At 44.0% G+C, this 23,315-nt stretch overlaps 1 protein-coding gene across 3 annotated transcripts in view; it reads right to left on the bottom strand.

Annotated features, from left to right (window-relative positions):
- The window catches only part of GRM1 (glutamate metabotropic receptor 1), a 195,024-nt gene extending 172,744 nt beyond the window's left edge, over positions 1–22,280 (bottom strand). For all 3 annotated transcript variants that reach the window (XM_087776109.1, XM_087776113.1, XM_087776110.1), the window contains exons 1-2: positions 22,104–22,280; positions 19,723–20,620 (exon numbers count right to left, since the gene is read on the bottom strand). In XM_087776109.1, coding sequence (XP_087632235.1) covers positions 19,723–20,485 — 763 coding nt within the window. In that variant the 5' untranslated portion in view covers positions 20,486–20,620; positions 22,104–22,280. The remainder of the gene's footprint in view (positions 1–19,722; positions 20,621–22,103) is intronic.
- Between the last annotated feature and the right edge of the window lie 1,035 nt (positions 22,281–23,315).

Genomic DNA, 23,315 nt, shown 5'->3' with positions numbered 1-23,315 from the left:
TGGTTTTCAATAGCTGTTGCAAAGTGCCAGAGGACTGCGACAAAGGCAGTGTTGTGCAATACTTTAAAAGAATAAGTGAGTTAACCTGAGTAATTACAGGTCTGTCAGCCTGGCATACATTCTGGACAAAATAACTCAGGAGCTGACATGGAACTTGAGTAGGAAAAAAATTAAGGGGATGGGGCAGTATAACAGGTGCCAGTTGTTATGTGTATGTGGAAACTAGATCTTTCAAGTTCAGTTATCTAAAATATCTTTTATCAATGGATTTACAAGTTTGGTTATTAAAAGTAATAATGCAATACAGTTAGATTTCTACAGGACATCTACCTTCATTTTGCATGACATTTTGGCTATGAACCTGGAATGATAAGAATGAGTATTGCATACATAAAATAGATTAAAATCTGACTGGTATGTTTCAACATATACTTGCAGTGAAGGAACATTCATTGAACAGGTGTCTTTTTATTGTGTCCCATAAGGATCTGTTCTTAGATTTTACTAGTTAACATTAATCAGTGACCTGAAAAAACAAAAATACAAAAGCATTACCAATAACATTTGCAAATGACAGAAAGATTGGGAGACAAGTTACTAATGCAACATGATCTAGGTAATTCAGTAAACTGGGCATAGAAAAAGAAATATGCAGGTAGATACACACACAAATTTAAACTCTTGGGAACTAAAAATGCCGCACATACAGGATCTTGGACTCCATGATGGGATACAATTACTGGCTTCGGGATTATAATAGATAAGCACTGAAGGTAATACTGTGGCTAAGAAAAGAATATAATTGTTTTTTAGTTATGTAAATAAGTGAAATACTGTAGTAACAGAGAGATCATACTACCTTTATTCTATTTGACAGCAGTATGACTGCTTCTGCAATAAAGCCTGGTACTACAAGATATTGAAAAACTGGTGAAGTTTCAAAGAGTAGCCATTAAGATCATAGAATAGAGGAAGATGTTACTAAAAGTGAGCTATCCAAGGGCTCAATCTCCTACCCAGATAGAAAACAAAACAAAACAAAACAAAACAAAACAACCCAAAAAATTCCAAAGCAAGAACCAAAAGCAAAACATTAAGTGGTAGCTTTTAACTGTAGAAAGAATTAAATTCTAGAATCATAGAATACCAGGTTGGGAGGACCTCGAGGATCATCTGGTCCAACCTTTCTAGCACAATCTAGACGAGATGGCCCAGCACCATGTCCAGCTGAGTCTTAAACGTGTTCAGCATAGCAGAGTCAACCACTTCCCTGGGGAGATTATTCCAACGATTGACTGTTCTCATTGTGAAAAATTTACCTCTCATGTCCAATTGGAATCTCCCTAGGAGTAACTTGTACCCATTACCCCTTGTCCTCACCATGTGACTCCTTGTAAAAAGGGAGTCTCTACCTTCTTTGTAGCTCCCCTTTAAGTACTGGCACATGGTGATGAGATCACCTCTAAGCCTCCTTTTCTCAAGGCTGAACAAACCCAGCTCTCTCAGCCTGTCCTCATACGGCAGGCTTCCCAGATCCTTGATCATCTTGGTGGCCCTTCTCTGGACCCCCTCCAGCCTGTCCACATCTTTTTTATATAACGGGGACCAGAACTGTACCCCGTATTCCAGGTGTGGCCTGACAAGCGCTGAGCAGAGAGGGATAATGACTTCTTTATCTCTGCTGGTGATGCCCTTTTTGATGTAACCCAGCATCCTGTTGGCCTTCTTGGCCGCAGCAGCACGCTGTTCACTCATGTTGAGCTTCCTGTCCACCAGGACCCCCAGGTCCCTTTCCACAGAGCTGCTCTCTAGCCGGGTGGATCCCAGTCTGAGCTGCACTCCTGGATTATGTTTTCCCAGGTGCAAGACCTTACCCTTGTCCTTGATAAACTTCATAAGGTTCCTGTTAGCCCACTCTTCCAGCCTATCCAGATCTTCCTGCAGGGTGGCTCTCCCTTCCAGAGTGTCTACTTCCCCACTCAGTTTGGTGTCATCAGCAAACTTCATCAGGCTACACTTGATCCCATCATCCAGATCACTTATGAAGATATTGAATAGCGTTGGGCCCAATATCGATCCCTGGGGGACCCCACTTGTGAAGGGTTGCAAGTTTGAAAAAGAGCTATTTACCACCCTTTGGGTGCAGCCTGTCAGCCAATTCCTCACCCACTGCACAGACCACTTGTCGAGGCCATAACGCATCAGTTTCTCCAGGAGGAGGCCGTGGGGGACCGTATCGAAGGCCTTGGAGAAGTCCAAGTAGACAACGTTGACCACTCACCCCATGTCAACCGAGCAGGTCACTTTATCATAGAAGACCACCAGATTTGTCAGGCACGAACTGCCCTTTGTGAAGCCGTGTTGGCTTTTCCCAATCACGTGCTTCATTTGACTCGTGATGTCCCCCAGGAGGATCCATTCCATGACTTTCCCGGGGATTGAAGTAAGACTGAATGACATTCCAAGAGAACTATTGGTATTATGGAACTTACGAGGCTGGATTTTAAAATGGGTTAAGTGTACACACACAATTATACGATGTGGGGTGTCCATGAAGAAGATGTTTGAAGAATCACATTATTTTGAGTTGGACTGTATCTTGGGAAACTTCTGCTCAAGTGGCACCAAAGTTGGACCTCTGCCTCTACTCTGCATTCCTAAAATATGTTTCCTATTTTGAAGTTCTCGTATTCAAAACATGGAGTTCAAAACATGAAGTTCTCAATCATGGTTTCTAGAACACTTGAGAATATCTTAAAAAAGAATAAACTTTCAAACTTAAGTGTAGTAAAAGTAATTTATCTGTAATGTGTCCTATAACTTGTTACCACAGTCAGTCACACAGATATCCAGGCTACTTAAGCATGAAGCATCCAACCTGGAAACTGTGCATTAGAGTGCTCTAGGCTGTAAATCTAGATTAAATAATATTACACTTCTAAGTACTTGACCAGCTACCGTTTGAAATGTTAATGCCATTAGCTCTAACATGTTAGTTGTGAAAGCTTCAATATGCTGACATTACAAACTCAACAAGGCCTCTGCAGACATAAAAGTTCAAGTCAAGCAGTTCAGTATTTAGAGCGCTCATCAGAGAAGCAGGCAATATGGCTTCAATTTTGACATGAGAGGACAAGAAAATACATCTTTCACACAGGAGAGTGACTTACACTGAAATATGGTATTTCTTAAGCTGGACTCTACTGGATCTGGCTGGGATGGAGATAACTTTCTTCATAGCAGCCTGTATAGGGCTGTGCTTTGGATTTGTGGCTAAAACAGTGTTGATAACACACCAATGTTTTGGCTATTGCTGAACAACGCTCGCACAGCACCAAGGCTTTCTGTTTTTCCCACTCTGCCCTCTCCTTCCCCCACAGTGAGTAGGCTGGGGATGGGCAAGAAACTGGTTGGGGACACAACCAGGACAGCTGACCCAAACTGGCCGGGGGGTTACTCCATACTATATGACAATGCGCTCAGCAGTAAAAACTGAGGTAGAAGCAGGGTTTGGGCTTCCAAGGGGGTTGTTGCTTGGAGACTGACTGGGCGTAAGTCTGCCGGTCAGATGTGGTGAGCAATTTCCTTTTGTTTCACTTGGGTTTTTTGCTCCCTTCCTGCATCTATTAAGCTGTCTTTATCTCAACACACAAGCTTTCTCACTCTTGTTCTTCCTATTTTCTCTCCTCGTCCCACTGGTATGGGGTGGGGAGGAGTGAGTGAGTTGCTGTGTGGGTACATGGCTGCTGGTCAGTCAACCCACCACAGAACAACGAACACAAAAAGAGTTCTTGCAAAATACAGCAGTGTAACATTTGACAGGAAGGTTTCACAAAATGGTATTCCCACCTTTTCAGAGGAAAAGTTGATTCAGAATCTCTTCCAGTTAGTGTGAACATGTAAAATAAGAACCACCATCATGTTTCCCTCCCTGGCTCTTACTTAGAGTGCCCCAGGATAAAACATTTTTTTAATGTTGAAATAAATTACCTAATCACCTATCTCTACAGCTGAGCTGTAGCCAAGCACCATTGCAAGGTGAGTTAGGATTAAGGTAAAACATCCCCATTTTTTTTTTGTTTTCTTCATGTCACTGTGAAACATATTAGGATCCCTTTTGTTTACTGGATCTATTCCCTAATTAGCAGTGAAGCAGAACTCCTTGATGCAGGCTGAACTTAAATGCTCTGAAAGAAATCAAAGTTGCAGAAATTAAGGGTAAAACATCTGTGCTTGCAGGTGTGCATCATCCCCACCCTCTTGTTCTTTAAAATGTATGTCTTGCCTATTGGTGCTCCTGATCACAGTACGGAGAACATCCTTTTCCCTTTATTCTAAATAACAATGGCCTTTGTCACCACAAAGATAATTAGTAGTAGCATAAAGCCAGCTTCCCCTGAGACTGAAATTCAAATGTACATTAACCATGAAGAAATTCTTTATACAGATTTACCTTTTTAGAATGTATCCCTGAAATCTTCCTACACAAAAATAAGGCAAACTGAAGAAATATTGTTTCTATTAGTAAGATGTGCAGGCTTTCCCTCAGCTCCCCTGTTTTATAAGCCTCTTCCCTCATATACATGTACATTTTCCTCGTATGGCTGTACATTTGCATTGAAATTGTGTAATAATTATACCCAAAACCTCTTCCTACAGAAATCAGTGGTAAATCTTCCATGGACATCAATGGAATCAAGTTGAAAGTGAATTTTATTTTTAGATTAAAACTGACAATAATAAAAGGCTAATTATGATCTAACTGTAATGACTACAAAGCCTTCTTCAAATTCTTCGCCTGTCTGAAAACCAAGCTTGCAGGTCAGCTCAAACAGAATTCTTTTTTCAGTCTGAAGAAAATATACTTCCCAGTGACTGAGGGCATGATCATCAGCTCTGTATGGTCCAGAGATGCTTACACCTCGTTCAAATTACCAAAACATGATGGCTTATGGTAAAAACATGAAAAGAACAATACTGAAGAAGAGTGATTTGGCAATAAGTGTGTGCTTTTCCAGAAGGCAATACCTTCTGAAAACAATAAATAGTCAACTGAGCTTTTTAGAAACTGTTCTAGGTATTAGTATAGATTCTGAGATACAGGCCTGGAGCAGGAAGCTGTAGGAAAGACTAGGAGAACTTGGTACAGAAAGGTACAGGCTGTGATTATTAGGGGATGGGACAATGAGACCCAGAGTTAGAGGGAGAACCGGTTAGAAGATTCCTATAGGATGTTTCCCCCTTTAGAAGGTGCTGATTCAGTGAAATCAAGCGATTCTACAAGAATCTTTTTATTTCAACAAATTTCTCCCCAAAACAAGGCAACCCAGTGCTGTTTTGTGGCAGCTCCCAGTCACCTTCTGTGTTCTGCTGGCTACACAAGGAAACCTGCCTACTAAGCAATGAAACATACATAGTGCTTATTCTGAATATGAGCTGTAATTTGTAATTTTTTTTTTTAATTTCTGTTTCACAAAATATTGTGTATTCTGAAATTTAAGTTAGTATTTGTTAGAGGCTAGACAATTTAAGATAGCTTCCTTGGAAGTTAAAGTTTGTAGTAGTATAAGGAGGCTGTCAACACCAAAAAGCCAGTAGCCTTTTACAAGAGAAGTCTTTGTGTGATGGAGACAGAGTAGTTCCTTTCTTTTTCTGCTTTGCATGTTATTTTCCTGCATGTCTTATGATAAAAGAGCCGTCTGAGCTTGTGAATTTAAGCACATACAAATCAGCACTCTAAAAGTACTGATTAAAAAAGAGAGGAAAAAATCCAGGTGACATTTGCCCTAGTGTAATTCAGTTTCTAGCAAATGAGTAATAAAAGCAAAACAAATAAAATACTTAAAAATAAATCCTAGTTCTTCCATGGGCAAATACAATGAAGTTTCAGCATTCCGTTTGCTGCCTACTTACCTTGATCTTCTATTTGCAGAATTAGAAAAGATAGCCAAGCTAATCAGTTATTTCAGCACTCCACTTGAAATTAAGAAAGACAGCGGCAACTAACTTTTACCTGTCTCTTCAAAGCAGCACATCCAAAATCTTGCCCTTTTTCTTCAGTGGGCTTCAGCCTTTAGTCAACCCACCCATCAGTTTTCATAATCCTCTGATATGCAGAGTTCTGAGGCTGCTTGGTTTCCCCCTAGCCTTACCTACTACACAGACCTTTACAAGGCTTTTAAATGTTAGCTTTATCAGTAGAAAGCCTGTCTTTAATGTGAAATAAACACATCATGCCTCATCTTGTAAGGCACTGGACACTGCTGTGATGTGAGCAATCTCTGGAAACTGTGCCCTGTAAGTATATGGTTAATTCTTGTCCTCCGTAATTCAAGTGCTTAAAGTTAAGCTAGTGTTCATATGCCTTTTGGGATCAAGCAAGAGTATTCTGCACCTTAAAGGGTCTTTCCATACAGTCAGATGTATGGCTAAATTCCAGTCAATAGCTAATCTCCCATTGACTTCATTAAAGCCAAATCATAGTTCTGAATGTAAATACAGATGTATTGCCAGAATTTCAAAGAGCATTTTATTATTCATGTGTCCTCAGGATATGAACTATAAAAAGCAGTGATGTGACTTTGGGTATTTGTGGTACCAGCACATTTCTGCTTCACACTTCACAGGCAACAGCACAGCTATGACAAAAGTGGAATACATTATTTCACATATATTTGGACTCAGTAGAAAAGGCACAAGTAGGTGTGACAAGGACAACGAGTTTTCAGACATGACTATACTCTAAATTGCCTTGTAAGAGCACATTAAAATGTTCATTGCATGAAGGGATAGCATTTATATCATGCTGGTTGTGTTCTGAAACAACCAGAAAATATCAATGCCCATATTTTCTCTGTCAAAATTAAAACAAATATTCACAAAATTCACCACTGAATTCCTGTCTAGAAAAACTGCTGGGTAAAAACGTTAATTACCCTAGCTACCAACCTCTTGTTTTCTTCCATAGTGGGTTTTTTAAATTTATTTTGCATGAGCTGTCAGATGAATTACATCATTTTAGGTGCAAAGGAGTATTCTAATTAACGAGACCATAGAAAAATGTCACTGCATCCTTTTAAAAAACTTGCTGTTTTCTTCAGTCACTGGGGCCAACATTTATGTCACAAGTAAGGGAAGTGCACTATAAAATCCATGTGAAACCAAAAATTTCCCCCAAGCAAACAAAAACAGTAGGAACGAAAGGGCTCTGTAATCTAACAGTAAAATGCATAACAAGCACCAACTGCTGGTAAGGGAACAAATACTGACTTAAAATAATGCACGTAAATTGCAACAGTGGACTTAATTTGACTGAGGGGATTATTTCATCCTGAGTTTCTCTTCCTCTACAATAGTATCAACAGCACAAGATACTTTGAATTTTCTGAGACAGCTGAGCAGATGAGCAAACACGTGAATGTTAAGCTACTCTTTAAATTAAAGGGTTTTCCTGTCTGCTTACATAATCAAAACTATCCATAAATGAATAGGATTTAATGCCAGAAAGAACCATCAGCTGTTCATACCTGACCACCTGTACAATGCCAGCCCATACATTCGCTCCAGATCCCACTGTGCTATGTCCAGTGACTTGCATTTCGAATAAAACTGTTCGGGAACATCTGCACCAAATTTTGATTAGACAACATCAAAAGTCTGAAAACGTAACACTTTCCTCAGTCATTTGTCCCAGTGGTTAATCACCGTCACAAGTAAAAATGTTTGTCTTTTTTTCTAACTGGAATTTGTTGGCTTACTGGTAATTGGTGCTTGTTATGCATTTAACCATTAGGATACAGAGCCCTGTGGTTCCTACCAGTTTTGTTTACTTGGAGGAAATTAAACATGTTTTTTTGATAAATCAAGCTGTATCTCTTTTGAGAAACCAGAGGGACTAAGTTGGTTTAGATCCTGCTATAGGGCATTTTTTTCAGCCCTTAAATCATTTAGACTCTTATCCCTATCTTTTTTCAATATTTTAACTTTTTAAAATGTTGACAACAGAACTGAACAAAGAATAGCAAAATTCATACTAGTAATCCTTAGATTGAGGTGAAGTTCCCACTCTCTCAAGGATGACAATCGCTTTTTGTATTTTGGGTTGGGTTTTTTTTGATGCAGCTCCTCTATAACCATATAGTATTTTTAGGACTTCTTTCAGGGACACTGTTCTCCTGTGTAAGTTGCACATGTGCTTTATTCTTGTATTTAGGGTTGACATTTGACTGTATTAGCATGCATTTTCTTAGACTGGGCCTAGCTTACCAAGAGATCTGAATCTTCCCTTTTCTCCTCATAATTGCCATTTCACAAATCTGCATATCTTGTCAGCCATTATGCTTTGTATATCATTGATGAAGACAGTGAGGCATTAGACCCCTTGTCAAGCTCTGTGCAACACAGTAGACATAATCTCATTTGATGGTCACTCTTTACTTGCTGAGGTCAGTGTGCTGAGTTTTAATTTATGTGACATCTGTTTTCCTGTCATTGCATAGTGCTTTTTTAATAAAAATATCCTGTAATACTAATTCAGTGCCTTAAGAAATCCAAGATATTTCATCCGCATTGTTATCTGTAGCTACCAAGTCTGCACTTTCATCAGGGAATAAAATCAGGTTTGTTTGAGACCTATTTTCCATAGAGTCACACTGATTGGTTTTAATTTAATTACAATTTTTTGTCAGCTGAATCCTGAATCACCATCTTACTGTTTTTCTGGGGATTGCTGTCTTGGTAGGCAGAGCTGTCTGGCATAGCTATTTGTCTTTTTGTGTTTGGATTTTTGGCACAACTCAACACTGTCCATTTTTGGCTGTTCCATAATATATTGAAATGAATATTCATTGCCTCACTCAACTACATAACATCAGTTTTGCACATTACTGTCCTCATGCTGCAGACTCATATTTTTACTACATCCTTATCCTACCCTTTTGCGGGATACCAACATTGGAGGACACCATTGCAGGGATGCTTAGGGGCATGTGTTTAACAGAATACCAGCCATCTCTTTCTGAGGTCAGTGACAAATCCAGAAGGAGCTCCTGGCAAACCTTCTCGTCATTCTTGTAGTTTCACCTGCAGGTTGGCACTGCGTGGGAAGGAGGAGGAGTTCTGGCTCTGGGTGACTGGCACTGGCACCGTGTCACTTAGTATGCCCAGACTGAGCTGTCAGATGTTGGAGTCCCGGTCAAACTTGACAGTGAACAAAGACTGGTTTGAGTCGGGCAGGTATCCACATGAAAGAGGAAGGCTAAGCCTATTTAAAGGGAAGGCAGTGACACCTGAGGACCACAACTGCAGTGCCTTGAGGGGGAAGGGAACAAGAAAGGACTAATGAAAAGGCAGGTGGCTCAGCTGAAGAAGTTACAGCACGGTGTGCTGTGGCTAAGCGATACTCAGGCTGCCAGGGCTGCTGCCTGGCTCATTCCCCCTTCTCAAAATCTTGAACACCTTTGTTTCAGCAGAGCGACTGTCCCAGCTCAGCACTTTGCTTCATGTGGCTGTAGAGTTTTTAATCTGATCCTGAATGTGAGTTTATCCCTCTAGGGTATTATGGCCTGGCAAATAAGGGCATCGTCCGAGAGAATGCCATCAGGTCACTGCTGTAACCCATTCCGACCAGTTCAGTAGGAGTGGATTTTAACTTTCCAGTCTCTCAAATCATCCTAACAGTTTTTTGCAATGCTGATAATATAGCATTCCTTTACAGCACTGTCAATATTCAGTTTCACGTATTTTCTGCTCAGGCAAGAGACTGAGATTTATGCATGTGGAGCTTACAGTCAGAAAAATACATTCTCGCTAGGAGGATCACCATTTTTCCATACCCAGCACGAGGCTCTACATGACAGATTTCCATTTGCTAAAGCCTCTCCATAGCACCATGCAGGCAAGAAAGGCTTATATAAATAAGCATGAAAGGTTTTCTCACTTCCTGACAATTAATTACAAATTTATCTTTTATATTCTCCTCCACAGAGGAGGAGACATTCAATGTTCAATGGAGCCTGGCCAGACATTTTAAGAAAGTATTTATGAACACTTATTCAGATTTCAAATAGCTGTCACTTCAGCAATATTCATGCCTGGTTCTTATTACTGTTTGCCAGGATGAGTTTTGTTTGAATAAATGTTTCGGGAATTAGTAGCTTGTACAAATCCATCTGTATCCACAGATGAATAAGGATGAAAGTTGCTGGTCAAACAACTCCAAATTGTGACTGCATTTAAGAAAATGAAAGTTTGCCCCTCAAACAATTTGTGAAGAGAAAGAAGAGTGAAATTCACTGGGGAATTTGTATGGGGAGAAGTGAACTAGATTCAGCCTTCTTCTAGTTGGAAGGAAAAAATTATGTATATGAATATCCTCTAATATCTATGCAAATCCAACAAACACAGTTTTACACTACTTCCAATTAACCATGAGATCCTTCTAGCTGTGGGATTCACAAGCCCTGTGGATTTTTAGTGCTTTCTGAGGAATGTCAGCTCCATAACCTGAAAAAATAACATCTAATAGCCATGCTGAGTCCCATTCAGGATCCATTGGATTCAACAGAGGACCACCAACTAACTTCAATGAGCATTGGATCAAGAGCCTTACAGCTACACTTCCTCTCTGCACCAGCATGGGACATGATCTTCTTTGCTTTGTCTACCAGAACTGCCAAATGCCTATTCTTACAACATTTCTATCAAATTTCAAAGGGACTTATAAATCATTGCTAGTTATTAATATAATTCAAATATACTTTAAGAAATTCATTTGTTTAAAAACATTCAAGAGAGAATACAAATGGAAATTGTTCAAATGGAGGACCATGGCATTGTATAACAAACAATATGACTTTTCAGTAAAATAAAATATGTGTCACACTGGTTTTTGATAGACACAAGCCATCTAGGTAGCAGCATGTCACAAGAGGAAAGGACAGCTTGTGATGCACAGTACTTTTCATTAAAAAGCACCCCACGTGTCACAAAACGCTATTAACACACCCTGGCTCTGTACGTAGTACTGCCAGACTGTAGGTTAGATAATGGAAAATGAAGGCAAATCTTACATACTGTGTATCGGTTTCTTTTTCATGTGTGTTACTCATCTGCTCATTGAATTCTCAAAAGAAGACGCAACTCTTGATTTAGTCTTGAGCAGTATACAAGGCCTTATTAAGACCAAACTGTCCAAAAATAGTCTGTAATTGGGCTGTACTTTAGTCATATTTAGACAGAAGAAGTTGCATGTGAAATAAAAAATCAATAATAGTAATATTTAATTTAAAACAAAATAAATTATATAAAAATGAGAAAGCTAATTTCAAGGAAATTAAAAGGAGCAGCTAAAAGAGTGAAATACTAACAAATTACACGGAGACTATGCAGAAATATATGAGAGGCTGAAAGCTGAAGTCCAAAAGGATCAAAAAAGCCAGCATGATAAAGCAGAAAAGTAAATTTCCTAAAGCTATAAAAATACAACAAAACAAAACAAAATAAATAAAATAATACAAATAAAACAAAGAATTAAAAAAGTCTAAGTTGTGTCCTAATGAGGGAGAGAGAAGAGAGTATACCTTGCCAAATGAAATACAAAACCACAATAAAACAAGATGAAACAATTTTGAGACATAAAGGCATAGAATCTAATAACCCACCATTCTTCAAATATTCCAGAAATGGGAAACTTGCCTGATACTCGGTGATAACCCGTTATATAAAAAGAGCACTCAGGGAAGATAAAACCATAACAGAAAAGTTAAATTAATTCTCTGAGTCTGCACTGCCTGTGAAGGCGGTTAGGATGGTTCTCATACAAAGGTCATTCCTTATGTAGGATAAGACTGAACCGTTATCTCCGAGTGTCAATAGAATGTATTTTAGAACAAACCCATAAGATGGACTTTAACAAATTGCTGATACCAGCTAATTTTCTGTTGTGGTATGTTACCACCAGTTAAACTGGCCTTAGTGCCAAAACAGATGGAAGTGGCAAAGTAGAAAAAGTAATTTTATATTTTCAGATATCAGTTTTCATTTTTAAACAGAATTTATAGAGAGTATAGAGGCATAGAGGGTAATCCAATGAACAACAGACATGATATTTCTGCAGACTTAAGATACTTCTGCACAAAGCTAATTGGTAGGAACCATAACAAAAACGGTATTAATGCACAAGTAAATAAATACGCCATATTAGGGAAGAACCAACATAACTTTTGCAGAGAAAATACATACCTCAGAAGTTTAATAAACTTTGTTGGAGCAGGTAATCATATGAATGCTACAATCACTATAGAGTAGTTGGAATTTAAGAAAGCTTTTGATGAGGTCCCTTATTAAAGGCTGTGACAGAAGTAGAGGTAATATGGGATAAGACAGAAGGTCCTGGATTAATAATTGGCTAACAGATAGGAACCAAAGTGTAGGAAATAAATTTTGTGTTAATAAATGAAGTGTAATGCACCTGAGGAAAACCCAGTGTATAATGGCCTCTGAAGTAGGCTTTACCATTTAAGAAAAAGGTTTTGTGGTGATTTTAAAGTATTTTCTGACAACATCCATTCAGTGCATGGTGGTAGTTAAAAAGGTAATGGACTATTAGAAGTTTATTAGGAAAGGTCTGAGAGCAGAGTTGTTACTTCATGAGCGAGTTTAACCGTGGTGTACCCCCACCCTGAATACTGAATATAGCTCTGTTTCCCCACATTTCATATTGGAATTAGAAGTACAGAATAATGATCAGGATTAACAAATGATGAGAAGTTTTGTATGAATGTACAAAGGTAATGCAGTCTTCAAGGAATAGTTTTGAGTAAATAACAGGAAACACTTGTTCACACAACATACAATTAAGGTACAGAATTCATTGTTATGATACTATGGAGACTGAAGTATAAACAGATACAAAAAGGGATTAGACAAATTCGTAAAGGAAAGGTCCATTGCGGACGGCAGCCCTAGTATTTGGGAAGTTGCTACATACTGGAGTTGTGAAGGTATGCTCTGTACATGCCCTGCTCTTGCTTCTTTTAATATTCAGCCCACTGTTGAAGGACCAGTACAGCAGGTTTAATATGTTTTTAATTTTGATTTCCTTTCCTCAGCCAAAGACAGTTTATTTTTCCCATAAAACAATTACTGTGAAGAGCCTTTATATATACTCCATCCTTAGGCGTACTTCTTACACACCGTTTGTCTACCGTGTGAGGCATTCTACTTGGGACAGGGTTTTAAAAAATGGCCCTCATCCAAGTGCTTCTTCACTGGTAAAGAACTAAGATTGCCGTAAACTCAGTGGGCTTCAGTGACTTTGTGCTGCTCTAGGGTCCACGAACAGCCGCCTGTGGGCACTCCTTTGGACTAGACACGAACAGGGGCCGCAGTCCAGCAGGCAGCAATGGCTACAATGGCTTCAAAGGTCACAAGACTCCTGCCACCTCTCTCAATAGCCAACTTTGTGCTGCATTGATAGGCAAACCAGGTCTAGAAATTGTTCTTTAAGCCGTACATTAACAGTAATAATAATAACAATATTAGTGTCTGGGAAAAGATCCAGTCTGAAAAATTAGCCAGCAAAACCAAGCTGGTTACACACCTCTCTCCACCCATCTCTGGTGATACACCTTAGCCGCCCTTGGATACCCGTAGATGAAGGGATGGTTTCTTTAGGTGAAACGCTATTGTAGTTCATGTCCAGTCATTTTCTGGCCCTCCTGTCCAGACTGCCAGCACAGGTGTTAATGACTGCCATCTGTGACGGTGGCTTATGCTGCGAACACCTGCCACCCAGAAAATGTACTGAAATCCCTGCTTTGTTTCACATGGGTCAGTGAGCACCAGTTAGTAATGACTTTGATCAGTATTTTTCTGGGTTGTGTGTGGCAGGTGCAATGCTTCTGGTCTCCCGCTAGAGTTACCAGCTCACTGACGCATTAGACCCCTGAAGAACCTTTCTCAATGGGTGACAGTACTTCTAGTTATATGGTTTCACTTCACATAGCTTTTGGGTTTCTGTCTGAGAAACCTAAGCACAAGCTCCTATGAACCATATGTTCAAAGGAATATTTTAGAGGCATTTTCACAGAGCTTTTTGAGAAAGCCAAGATCATTTACCTTTTCTAAAACAGTCTTCAATGGGAAAAAAATCCTGGAGGAGTTTACAAGGACATACAAATGTGGGGCATACAAATCTGAAAGCAAGGGCATAATGCAGGAAAAATAGAAGTAAAGCACAAATGAACCCATGGTGCTGACTGATAAATATGAACTCTAGCAATATTGCTGAGAAGGCAGGCACAGAAGTTAGATGAGTCTTTTGAGTTGATTTAACTCATGCAGCTGACAGTCGTGTAGTTGAAAACCTAGATTATTTGTGAATTTAGGAGCACAGCAAAGCAATATATTTTCAAGAAGGAATTTCGCTCAATCTCTACCGTGTTTGTCACCCACAATAATTTTGTCAGCTTCAGTCAATGTAAACGATTCTCCCAGCACCTTCTAATAAATACAATTAATGCGTCCAATGCAGGGAATATTCTAGTCCCTACTTGTTTTCAAATTCATTTCTGTCCTCCTTGGGACATATGTCTCTCCTTTTTTCCTTATCACAAAGCCTCTGAAGATGGCTAGTGAAGTTAGTTAAATGGAGGAAAAAAAATAGATTGGAATATGCATTTATGAACACACATCTCGGGCACAATTCACAGCACTTCATGAGGTTAACCCTTAAGAGCATTTTTGTAACTGTTGGTACCTATAGAAATATTTGTAAACTCTGAAATTTCACACATTTGAATTGGAGTTGCTTTTCTCTATTGCCTGGTCATAATTTTATCAGAAAGTATCAATCATTGAGTGACACCATGGAATTAATAATATAACATTGTTAGAAACAGCTGTAGGAACACCTTGTGAGAAATTAAACACAACTGTATGGAAATTATTCCTTTGAGCTATTTGATGGATATTGCTCCACTTATCTTTAAACAGAAGTATTATTTACTAGCACCTCTAAAGCTACTTTAGTGAGTTCTACTGAAAGAACTTACTTCCTGTGAAATTTGTACAAGAGTCACTCCCTTCCATCCTCTTTCAACATATATAACCATGCCTATAAGTGTCCTGTACGTTACTACAACAGAGAGTGTGCGGCAGTCAGGTTATCAAAAATCATTGTGAAGATAATCCCTCCACCATCTACTTTGATCTGAAAGTCTTTACAGTTGTGCCATCTGCTTCATCATAGTTCATTTTAAGCCTTATACTCAAGCAAAAGGAACAGCCTGGCAATACAAATCTGACAAAATTGATCAAAACCGGAAACCTCTCAGTGCTCTCAGTAAAATTAATCTATAAACAGTCAAAATTTGGTGCAATGAACTTAATCATTCCATTTCCAAAGTTGTTTCTGCAAAGTCTGCATGTTCATCTGTTGGAATGGAAATTTTGTTTATAAAGGGGTATTTGTACACTGAAGTGTAAGAATGGTCCATAAATCGCAAATGACACTCAAATGGATCTATTCTGCACATTCGGATTTTGTTTTCACAGAATCAAAAATCTGACATACATTTTATAAGGCTAACACGTTTGCAACAATTTAAATGAAAAGCCAGGCACAGGCATTAAGTATTTCTATTTGCTTATTCAGAAGTGACATATTTGGAAGATGAGGTGATAAAAAGGCTTCTTACACCATCATTGCTCTTGCTTCATGTACAAGAGGAAGAGCTGAAGGTGAGGGATCTGGTGGAGACGCCGTGCTGATGACTAGCTAGGGTGCAGGCGTCTTGTGGGGTTTGGAAGTTGGTGTAACCTACAGCAATCTCACAACCGCTCTGCATTTTCTGGAGACAGCCATATTAACTTCTGTGCCTTCAGCATCAAAACAGCGCAGAGCTGGTGCCCGCCATCTCCGCTCAGGATTTCTTGCCTCATCCTGGCGGCAGCCCAGGTGCTCTTCTCCAGGGAAGGAAGAAAGCATCCCCTGTAATTCCTCCCAGTTTTACCAAATGACCAGTGGCTGCCTGGGAAGTTGAGAATAATATAAGACTCTGAGGTTATCTCACCGAAGACCAGAATATCTCACTTGGAAAGTAACCCTTAGCAAGCGTAGTTCCTTCTGCCCTTATCACACTTGGGGTTGTGCCCATCTTAACACATGTGCTTTTGATGCCTTTGATTTCCATAGGAAGCCTTGGCTCGGAGTTAGACATCCCCTTATGTGCATTTCCAGATAAGAATGACTTCGAAGCCTAAGAGCCGAGATACACACACGCCAAGAACTCCAACACTGAATTACCTTTGAAGAATCCTTAAAAAAATAATAGCCTTGAAAATGCCTTGCAGCTACTATACAGTCACACAGCCTTCCACCAGCAGATGCACAGATTTCTCACATCATTTAATGACTGCTGCCCACTCTGGAAAAAATGCACTCTCATGATGTGGAACTACGCTCAACTGAGATACATAATAAAAAAACCAAACATAGTAACTTGCCTTTCTTTGCTCTTGAATGTGGATCTTTATGTGTCAATTTTACTCTAAAAGGAGCTGTGTGCTCTGTGGGACTTTGAAAACAGATTTTATTCACTGAGAAGTTTCTGCCCAAGTCCAGTGTTTATATATCTTAATAAACAACTGTGCAAAAAACCCACACCCCAAAACAAGTATGGCATACCTCCATGCAACTTCACGTACTAGTGTGTAGAGATTGTATATAGTTAAGTGTCATCACAACTAGTTAACACTAATTATCCTATTAACACATGAAGAATAGACTTTCACGTCAAAAGCAAAGTAGGATATTAGGGACTACTTACAGACATCATGCTACATATTGCGTGACTTTATTATCTTCATTCTCATGGCATGTGCAGGCTTCATGTTAAGAAACATGGGTACCGAATTGTGTGGTATTTATTCCTGATTTTCATTAAAGGTATAATTGTGTAGACTGGTGTTCGGTTGGGCAGTCAAATCACTCCAGCTAGAGTACAGGAGTAGAGGAAGGGTAAACAGAGGAGTTGGATGTTTCGGACTGCCCGAGGAAGGGCACATCGCCTCTGGGCTCCTTCTGTGACCCTGGGCGGGTAGACTGAGGAGCACGGCTAGCTGACACAGGTAGCCAGTCAGCTCAGTGGTCTCGTTGCATCCCCTTGTGGCTACAAGAGCTGAGGATTGTCCATCCCCATGAGAACGGGGGGGTCGGGTAAAAAGTAGGAAGCTTTTCTGCTCTCAGGAGGTGACCAGACTGGATCTGGAGTACTCGGAAGGTGAAACAATTAACTTCTTCACAGTGTCAACCTCCGCATTTCCTAGAAACATGCCCATTTCTCACAGTCCCTGCTGAAGTGATTCTCCAACCCATGATACCCTAGAATTCCTCCCAGCACATTTTGCAGCCCACCATGAAGACAGCGTAGAGGCCTATGAGTAAGTGTGGAGGAGGAATGTTTCTTACTACACTTTATGCCCATATTTCCAAACATAGCACGGATGGAGCAGCTCCTGTTCACACAGACTATAATTCAGGGCGGCTTTGTGTTGTCTGCGAAGAGTGATCCTACCTTTAACACACCAGCAAGCAGATCTCTTACAGTGAACGCATGGGATTCGACACAACAGAAATATAACACTTTACACCAATTTTCATGAGTACTAATTTCACTTTAAATAAAAAAAAAAAAAGGTCTTTGGAATCCACCCAACAGCAATTGGGATGGGGTTAATAACTTGTCTTTCTGGAAGGGAACACAGAAGCTTGTTACATATTTCCAGTGGAATTTGTAACTTGAATCTAACAATAAAGGTATGGCAGATACAGATGAATAATAATTTTAAAAAGCAAATATGTATCTCGAGCTGCATAATCTGCAAAATCCTTGTGACATTTCCTAAGAGGAGACTGTTGCCTTGTGGAGGTAGAACTGATGCACCATTTTCAAAAGTATCCCTTTAAAGTCTATAAAAATATCTTGCAACAAGCATTTTTCATCAGTTAGTAACATTCATAAAAATAGATATTTAATTAAAATTTCTCACAAGCAATGACTGAAATTACTACTTATACTGATCTTTCAAATAAATCGAATGAACAAATAACACTCATAACCTGTTGTCTTTTCCAAAAGAGCTAAGTCCCACTAACGTTAAGAGAGCTACACCTACAGAGAGAGCAAGGGAGCAGTTCCCTGGAGGCAGCTCCCCGGAGGCAGCTCCCCAGGCTCTGGGCAGCCTGCTCTGCACAGCCCCCCGAAGTGCACTGAAGGGAGAGATGGCCACTTACACCAACAAAGAGTTTACCCCTTTCACGTTTATGTTTCACCTTGGCCTGCCACAAGATCTGATCTTATCTGTCAGCAATAGAGAATCTTAATAGCTCATGCCCAGCTCTTGCTAGCAGTTCGTTTTCTCATCTGAACAGGGCAGAAAACGAACTGCAAATGTCAGGTCCTTGCTTCCCACTCTTACTCCCCGCCCCCAACTCGCAGCGCTCCCATGGTTGAGGTGTCCAGTTTAATCCAATTCACCTTTGAATGTTGCATATGCAACTCCTCCTGGAGATTCTTTTATTTACTCCTCATAATGTATCTTCTTAACTCTTTTTACTTAGTCATCTCTGTGAGAATAAAAGGTGTGGAGTCAGCTCAGTAACCAGAGGGAATCATAAATCAAATCCGTATGAGAGAGACAGTCAGATAAAACAGAATAGCTGCAAAACTATAGCAATAATGTGGTCAGGTTTGCAATTTCGGACTTAAAAAATCCCCTTTTGAGGACCGTAACCGAACTACAGGAATGTCACAATAATCTATCAGAAGAGTTTGCTTTCTATTGAACGCAATTACTTCTGTAATTTATGTCGGTCCACCTAGGCTGGCTATAAACCAACGTCTCCTTTTTAAAATACCCTTACTTTTGATATTTTTCTTTTGATATTTAAAATCGGTAAAACCTGTTGACTACGAACAGACTGTGCAGAGCAGTATTTTTTACTGTTGCTCAAGCTGCATGAAGACGTGCCCGGACCTGCTGACAAACCACCCCCTGCCCTTTCCTTCCCACGGGACACGGCTTCGCAGGGGCTCCCCGGACGGCAGAGGGGTTTTCAGGTTTCGTTCCTCGGTGTTCGCAGTCCCCGAAAACGAGTTCACAGGCGGCAAAGCCAGCAGCTAATCCCGGAGTCCCTGCCGAGCCGTGACTCCCTTTTGCTCCGGCAGAAATACCGCCCGAGACGGTAGCGACCGAGCTACCGTGCGAGCCAGACCCGCTCGCCAGCCCCACGGAAAAACTCCCCGCCCCGCCACGGCGCGGCCAGAGCCGCTGCCAGCTCCAGCCGCCTTCACCTTTTGTGCAGAAGCCCACGAACCACTCCGTGTGCGGATGAGGACGGAGGGGACGGGACCGCCGGCCGGCGCCGGAGTTCTTGCGGGCTTCCCTGCGCTGCTGAGCCCCCGCCCGTCCCCCGCAGCCGCGGCGCCCGGGGCCGGGGGGCTCCTCCGCGCCGGGGGAAACTGTATCCCCCCCCAGCACCCTTCCCCTTCGCCCTTCCCCCTTCCCCCTTCACCTGACGGTCTCCCCGGTGGCAGCGGCCGGTGCTGTCTCGGGGAGAAGCCGGCCCCCCCGGGGTCCCGGGGCGGGTCAGCCAGCACCGGCGCGTCCTTGCGGGGCCCGGGGGCGGCCGGGGGCGGCTGCGGGCTGCCCCGTACCTACCTTCCGTGTGGACGGCGGAGACGTAGGTCCAGTTGTAGCGCTTGACGATGTCGAGCATGGCCCTGGCTTGCAGCGTGTCGGAGGGGACCACCCTGAGGAAGTATTTGTACAGCGTTTTGTCGCTCAGGTCGATGCTGGTGGCGGAGTAAGCGATCTGGGGGATGTCGAAGAGCTGGAGCAGATTTTGGACTTGGATAGCAACCGAGCTGGAGCCGGGGCCGATGACCCCCGCGATGGGCTTTTTCACTCGGGTCTGGGGCTGGGGCTGCGAGTCGGAAAGGCAGCGGGTGCCTCCGTCCCTGTCGTCCCTGATGGAGATGAGGGAGTCCCGTATGAACTCGATGCTCTGCTCCAGGGCCACCGAGGAGTGCCAGCAGGAGTCTCGGATCTCGCTGCCCAGGGTGATGTTCGGCAGCAGGACCGGGTCGGCGTTGATTTTATCCAAAGTGTGAAACATGGCTTCGACTCTCTGGATGCCGTACTGCTCCCGGATTTCCCCGCACTTCCTCTCGGGCACTTTCTCGGCCGGCGGCTGGTGATGGACGGAGAAGAGGGCCCCGATGATGACATCCCCGTCCATCCGAGCCACCGACCGCTGCGAGGAGGCTGCGGAGAGAAGCACCTTGCGCCCGCCGCTCCTGGGCAGCACGTCCATCTCCAGGAGCAGAGCGGGGAAAAAGACCAGCAGCACGCCAATCATTTTGTTGCACGATGTCATCCAGACCCAGGTTACCAGTTTCACGGGCTCCTCTTGCCTGCACATGGCTTAAGGACATGTAGGAAATGGCAGCCGCTTCCCCCCGCCAGCGCCCGAGTTGCTCCAAATACCATCACAGCGAAGTCTTACAGCATCGCTCTCGAAGGTGCCAAGGCAGCCGTCATCCTAGCGCCTTTTCACCTGGTGGCATAGAAATAGGGGATAAAACACGCTCATCGGGAAATCGGTGGCAAACCAGAGCTCGATAAAGCGACCCTGCACAGTCGGAGATGGCTGCTTTCGCAAACGCCCGGGTCAATTTGCTTCGAAAGGAAGTTTCACGAGGGATTTATAAATGTGTATTTATTTGCCTTGACGTACGCTCGTGCATACTCACATGTGTTACGTTTGCGTGATCCTCTTCGTGTCCGCTTTTCAAACCGAGGCGGCCGTTCCCCGCAGCTCCAGCCGGCACGCACCCTCCCCTCCGCCCCCGGCCAGTTTGGAAAGTTTCGGGAGGCAGGCAGCTCCTCGGAGCAGCCTCCTAGCCTGGCCCCAGCGGCCCGGCCCTGAAAGAGGGGTGGCGAGTGCTTCTCTTCTCGCGTTCTGGCTACCTGGAGGCATCTTTCCCAGCTCGGGAATTGCCCTTCCCAGTACAGAAAGGGGTGCAAAGAGAGAGCGAGCGGTCTGCCCCGCCAGCGACGGGAAATGTCATTTAAAGGTCAGCCAAGGGAGGAAGAAAGGAACCGCTTTACCGTGCAGATTAACTTTTCCCTGTGTGGGGGGCAAAACTGTAATTCAGCCAGGGACACACATACGCGAGCGGGGGAAAAATACATGTTGGTTACTAAGGCAACCGCGGGCAAAGCCCCGATGTGCCGTGCCGGCACGCCTGCTCGCATACAGCCTTCGGGCGGGGAGAGGCGGCCAGCCCGGCGGCTGGGCTTGGAGCCGTGAAACGCCCTGGTGGAAAGGGGGCGGGCGGCGCGGCTGCCACCGCCGCCGCCGCCGCCGCCGCCGCCTCCCGGGGAGGCGGGAGCGCGGCCGGGCCGGGCCGGCTCCCTGTTGCACGGCGCCGCCGTCAGCACCCGGGACAGCGCCCGCCCGCTGCCCTGCCCCGCCGGCCCCTGTCCCGCTGTCCGTCTGTCTGTCTGTCCCGCTGTCCGTCTGTCTGTCTGTCCCGGGGCTGTCCCGGTGCCCCCGTGTCCCGCTGCTCCGGCTCCGCCACCGCCGGCTCGGCCGCCCGCCAGCACCGCGGGGCGCTTCCCCCAAACTTCTGCCCTCCGCCCGGCGCTGCTGCCGCGGTCCGCCCGCACGCCCGCAGGCACGCAGGCACGCTCGCCCACGCACCGCCCGAGGCAGGGAGACCGGCCGCCCCGGACCGGCCGCCGCTCCCCCGTCCCTCCCCGGCGGCGGGCAGGGGGGCCGGGGCCGGGGCCGCCGCGGGGCTGCCCGCCCGGCGGCGCCGAGGGCTGGAGGCGGCCACGGGAGAGGCGGCGCTCGGAGCAGAGCCGCCGTCCTGGCCGCGCGTCCCCACATGCAGGCGGGCACAGCCGCCGGGAGCAGGCTCCCCGGGCGGCCCCGGAGCCCCTCTCCGGAGTGCCTTTTGGCTGCGCCGCCCGCCCCACGGGCACCCCCAGGGCTGAGCCCCGCCGTCTGTTTGGGGGTTACCCCCGAGACGTACCTGGCCGGGCGAGGCAGCGGCTCCCAGCCTGCTCGGAGCAGGCATTGGCGGCTCTCCGGCCGCCCCGAGCTGGCGCGCTGGCGGCGGGGCGACGGCTGTGGGCTGGGCGCTGGTGCCCTCTGTCTTCAGCACCGCTCCACCGCAAGGAAAAAAACAGGTCATCCCGGGCTCATCCATTATTTCACACGGAAGGATCAGTCATTTTCTCCCCCTCCTTAATTTCTTCGGCTATTGTCTTGTAAGCGAGCAAGGAAGCATCACCCGGAGCACGCTGCGGCTGCAGGGAAGGTGTTTGCTCTCACCTCCCGCGGCTCTTCATTCCTTATCTTCTTGCCACAATTAGCAAGAGCCAGAGCAAGAGCAAGAGACTGCTGCTCGAAGGGGGCTCAGACCACGCTCCGGAGACCCGAGACAGTGAAATGTGCCGGTCTGCCTCACGGGCAGGGTTTCGCTTTTAAAATAAATATATATTTTTTTTTTAAAAGGTACTTGAACAAGATAAATCACCTGTAAGGATAAAGGCATTGAGATTACAGTTTTCAGGTCAAGATGAATCTAAATGAAGCACGTGAGAGGCATGTCAGATTAAAATAATACCAGATTGAATAATCATAATTCAGACGACCTGCTTGCATCCCTAACACAGGTCTCGGGTGTTTTACTTGACTGTATGAAAGTTAAAGTTAGATTACCTCCCCGCTGGGAACTCTATAGATATTTGCCCTACTTTTGAAAGAAAGAGGCAAGGACAAACATTTAACTATTGCTCATTCAGAGAAGGGTTTGCAGCGAATGCTGCCTCAGGGGTGCCTTCTCCCTCTGTCAAGATTTGCGCTTTTCTTACTGTCACGCGGCTAGTTATTTGCTGTTTATCCATGTGTTTATCCATGAGGCACGTTCATTACGGGAGACCCAGCCGAGGGGGTTTGCCGGTGCCCACGTTCCCTGCAGGTCATGTTTCCCAAAGAGGGAGCCCGGGCAGAGGGGCTGCCTGTCCTCTGCCTCTGGGCATGAAGCTCCCCCAGAGCCCTACAGACCCAGCTCAGGGCAGCTCTGCCAGGACCAGGCCTGGAGGGGCATCCACATGTGCACATAAAGGGGAAACACATTCCCCTTTGTCCACACTTTAATAATTAAACTTTAGTCTCTGTCCTTGACACAATGAACCTGCCACATGCCAGCAAATGATTCCAATGGTTGCTTAAGAGAAAG

Source organism: Nipponia nippon, unplaced genomic scaffold, assembly GCF_047370975.1.
Source record: "Nipponia nippon isolate SJK-2023a ecotype South Korea unplaced genomic scaffold, ASM4737097v1 scaffold_4, whole genome shotgun sequence".
NCBI classification, from domain to species: domain Eukaryota; kingdom Metazoa; phylum Chordata; class Aves; order Pelecaniformes; family Threskiornithidae; genus Nipponia; species Nipponia nippon.
This window is presented reverse-complemented; position numbering and strand designations above follow the sequence as displayed.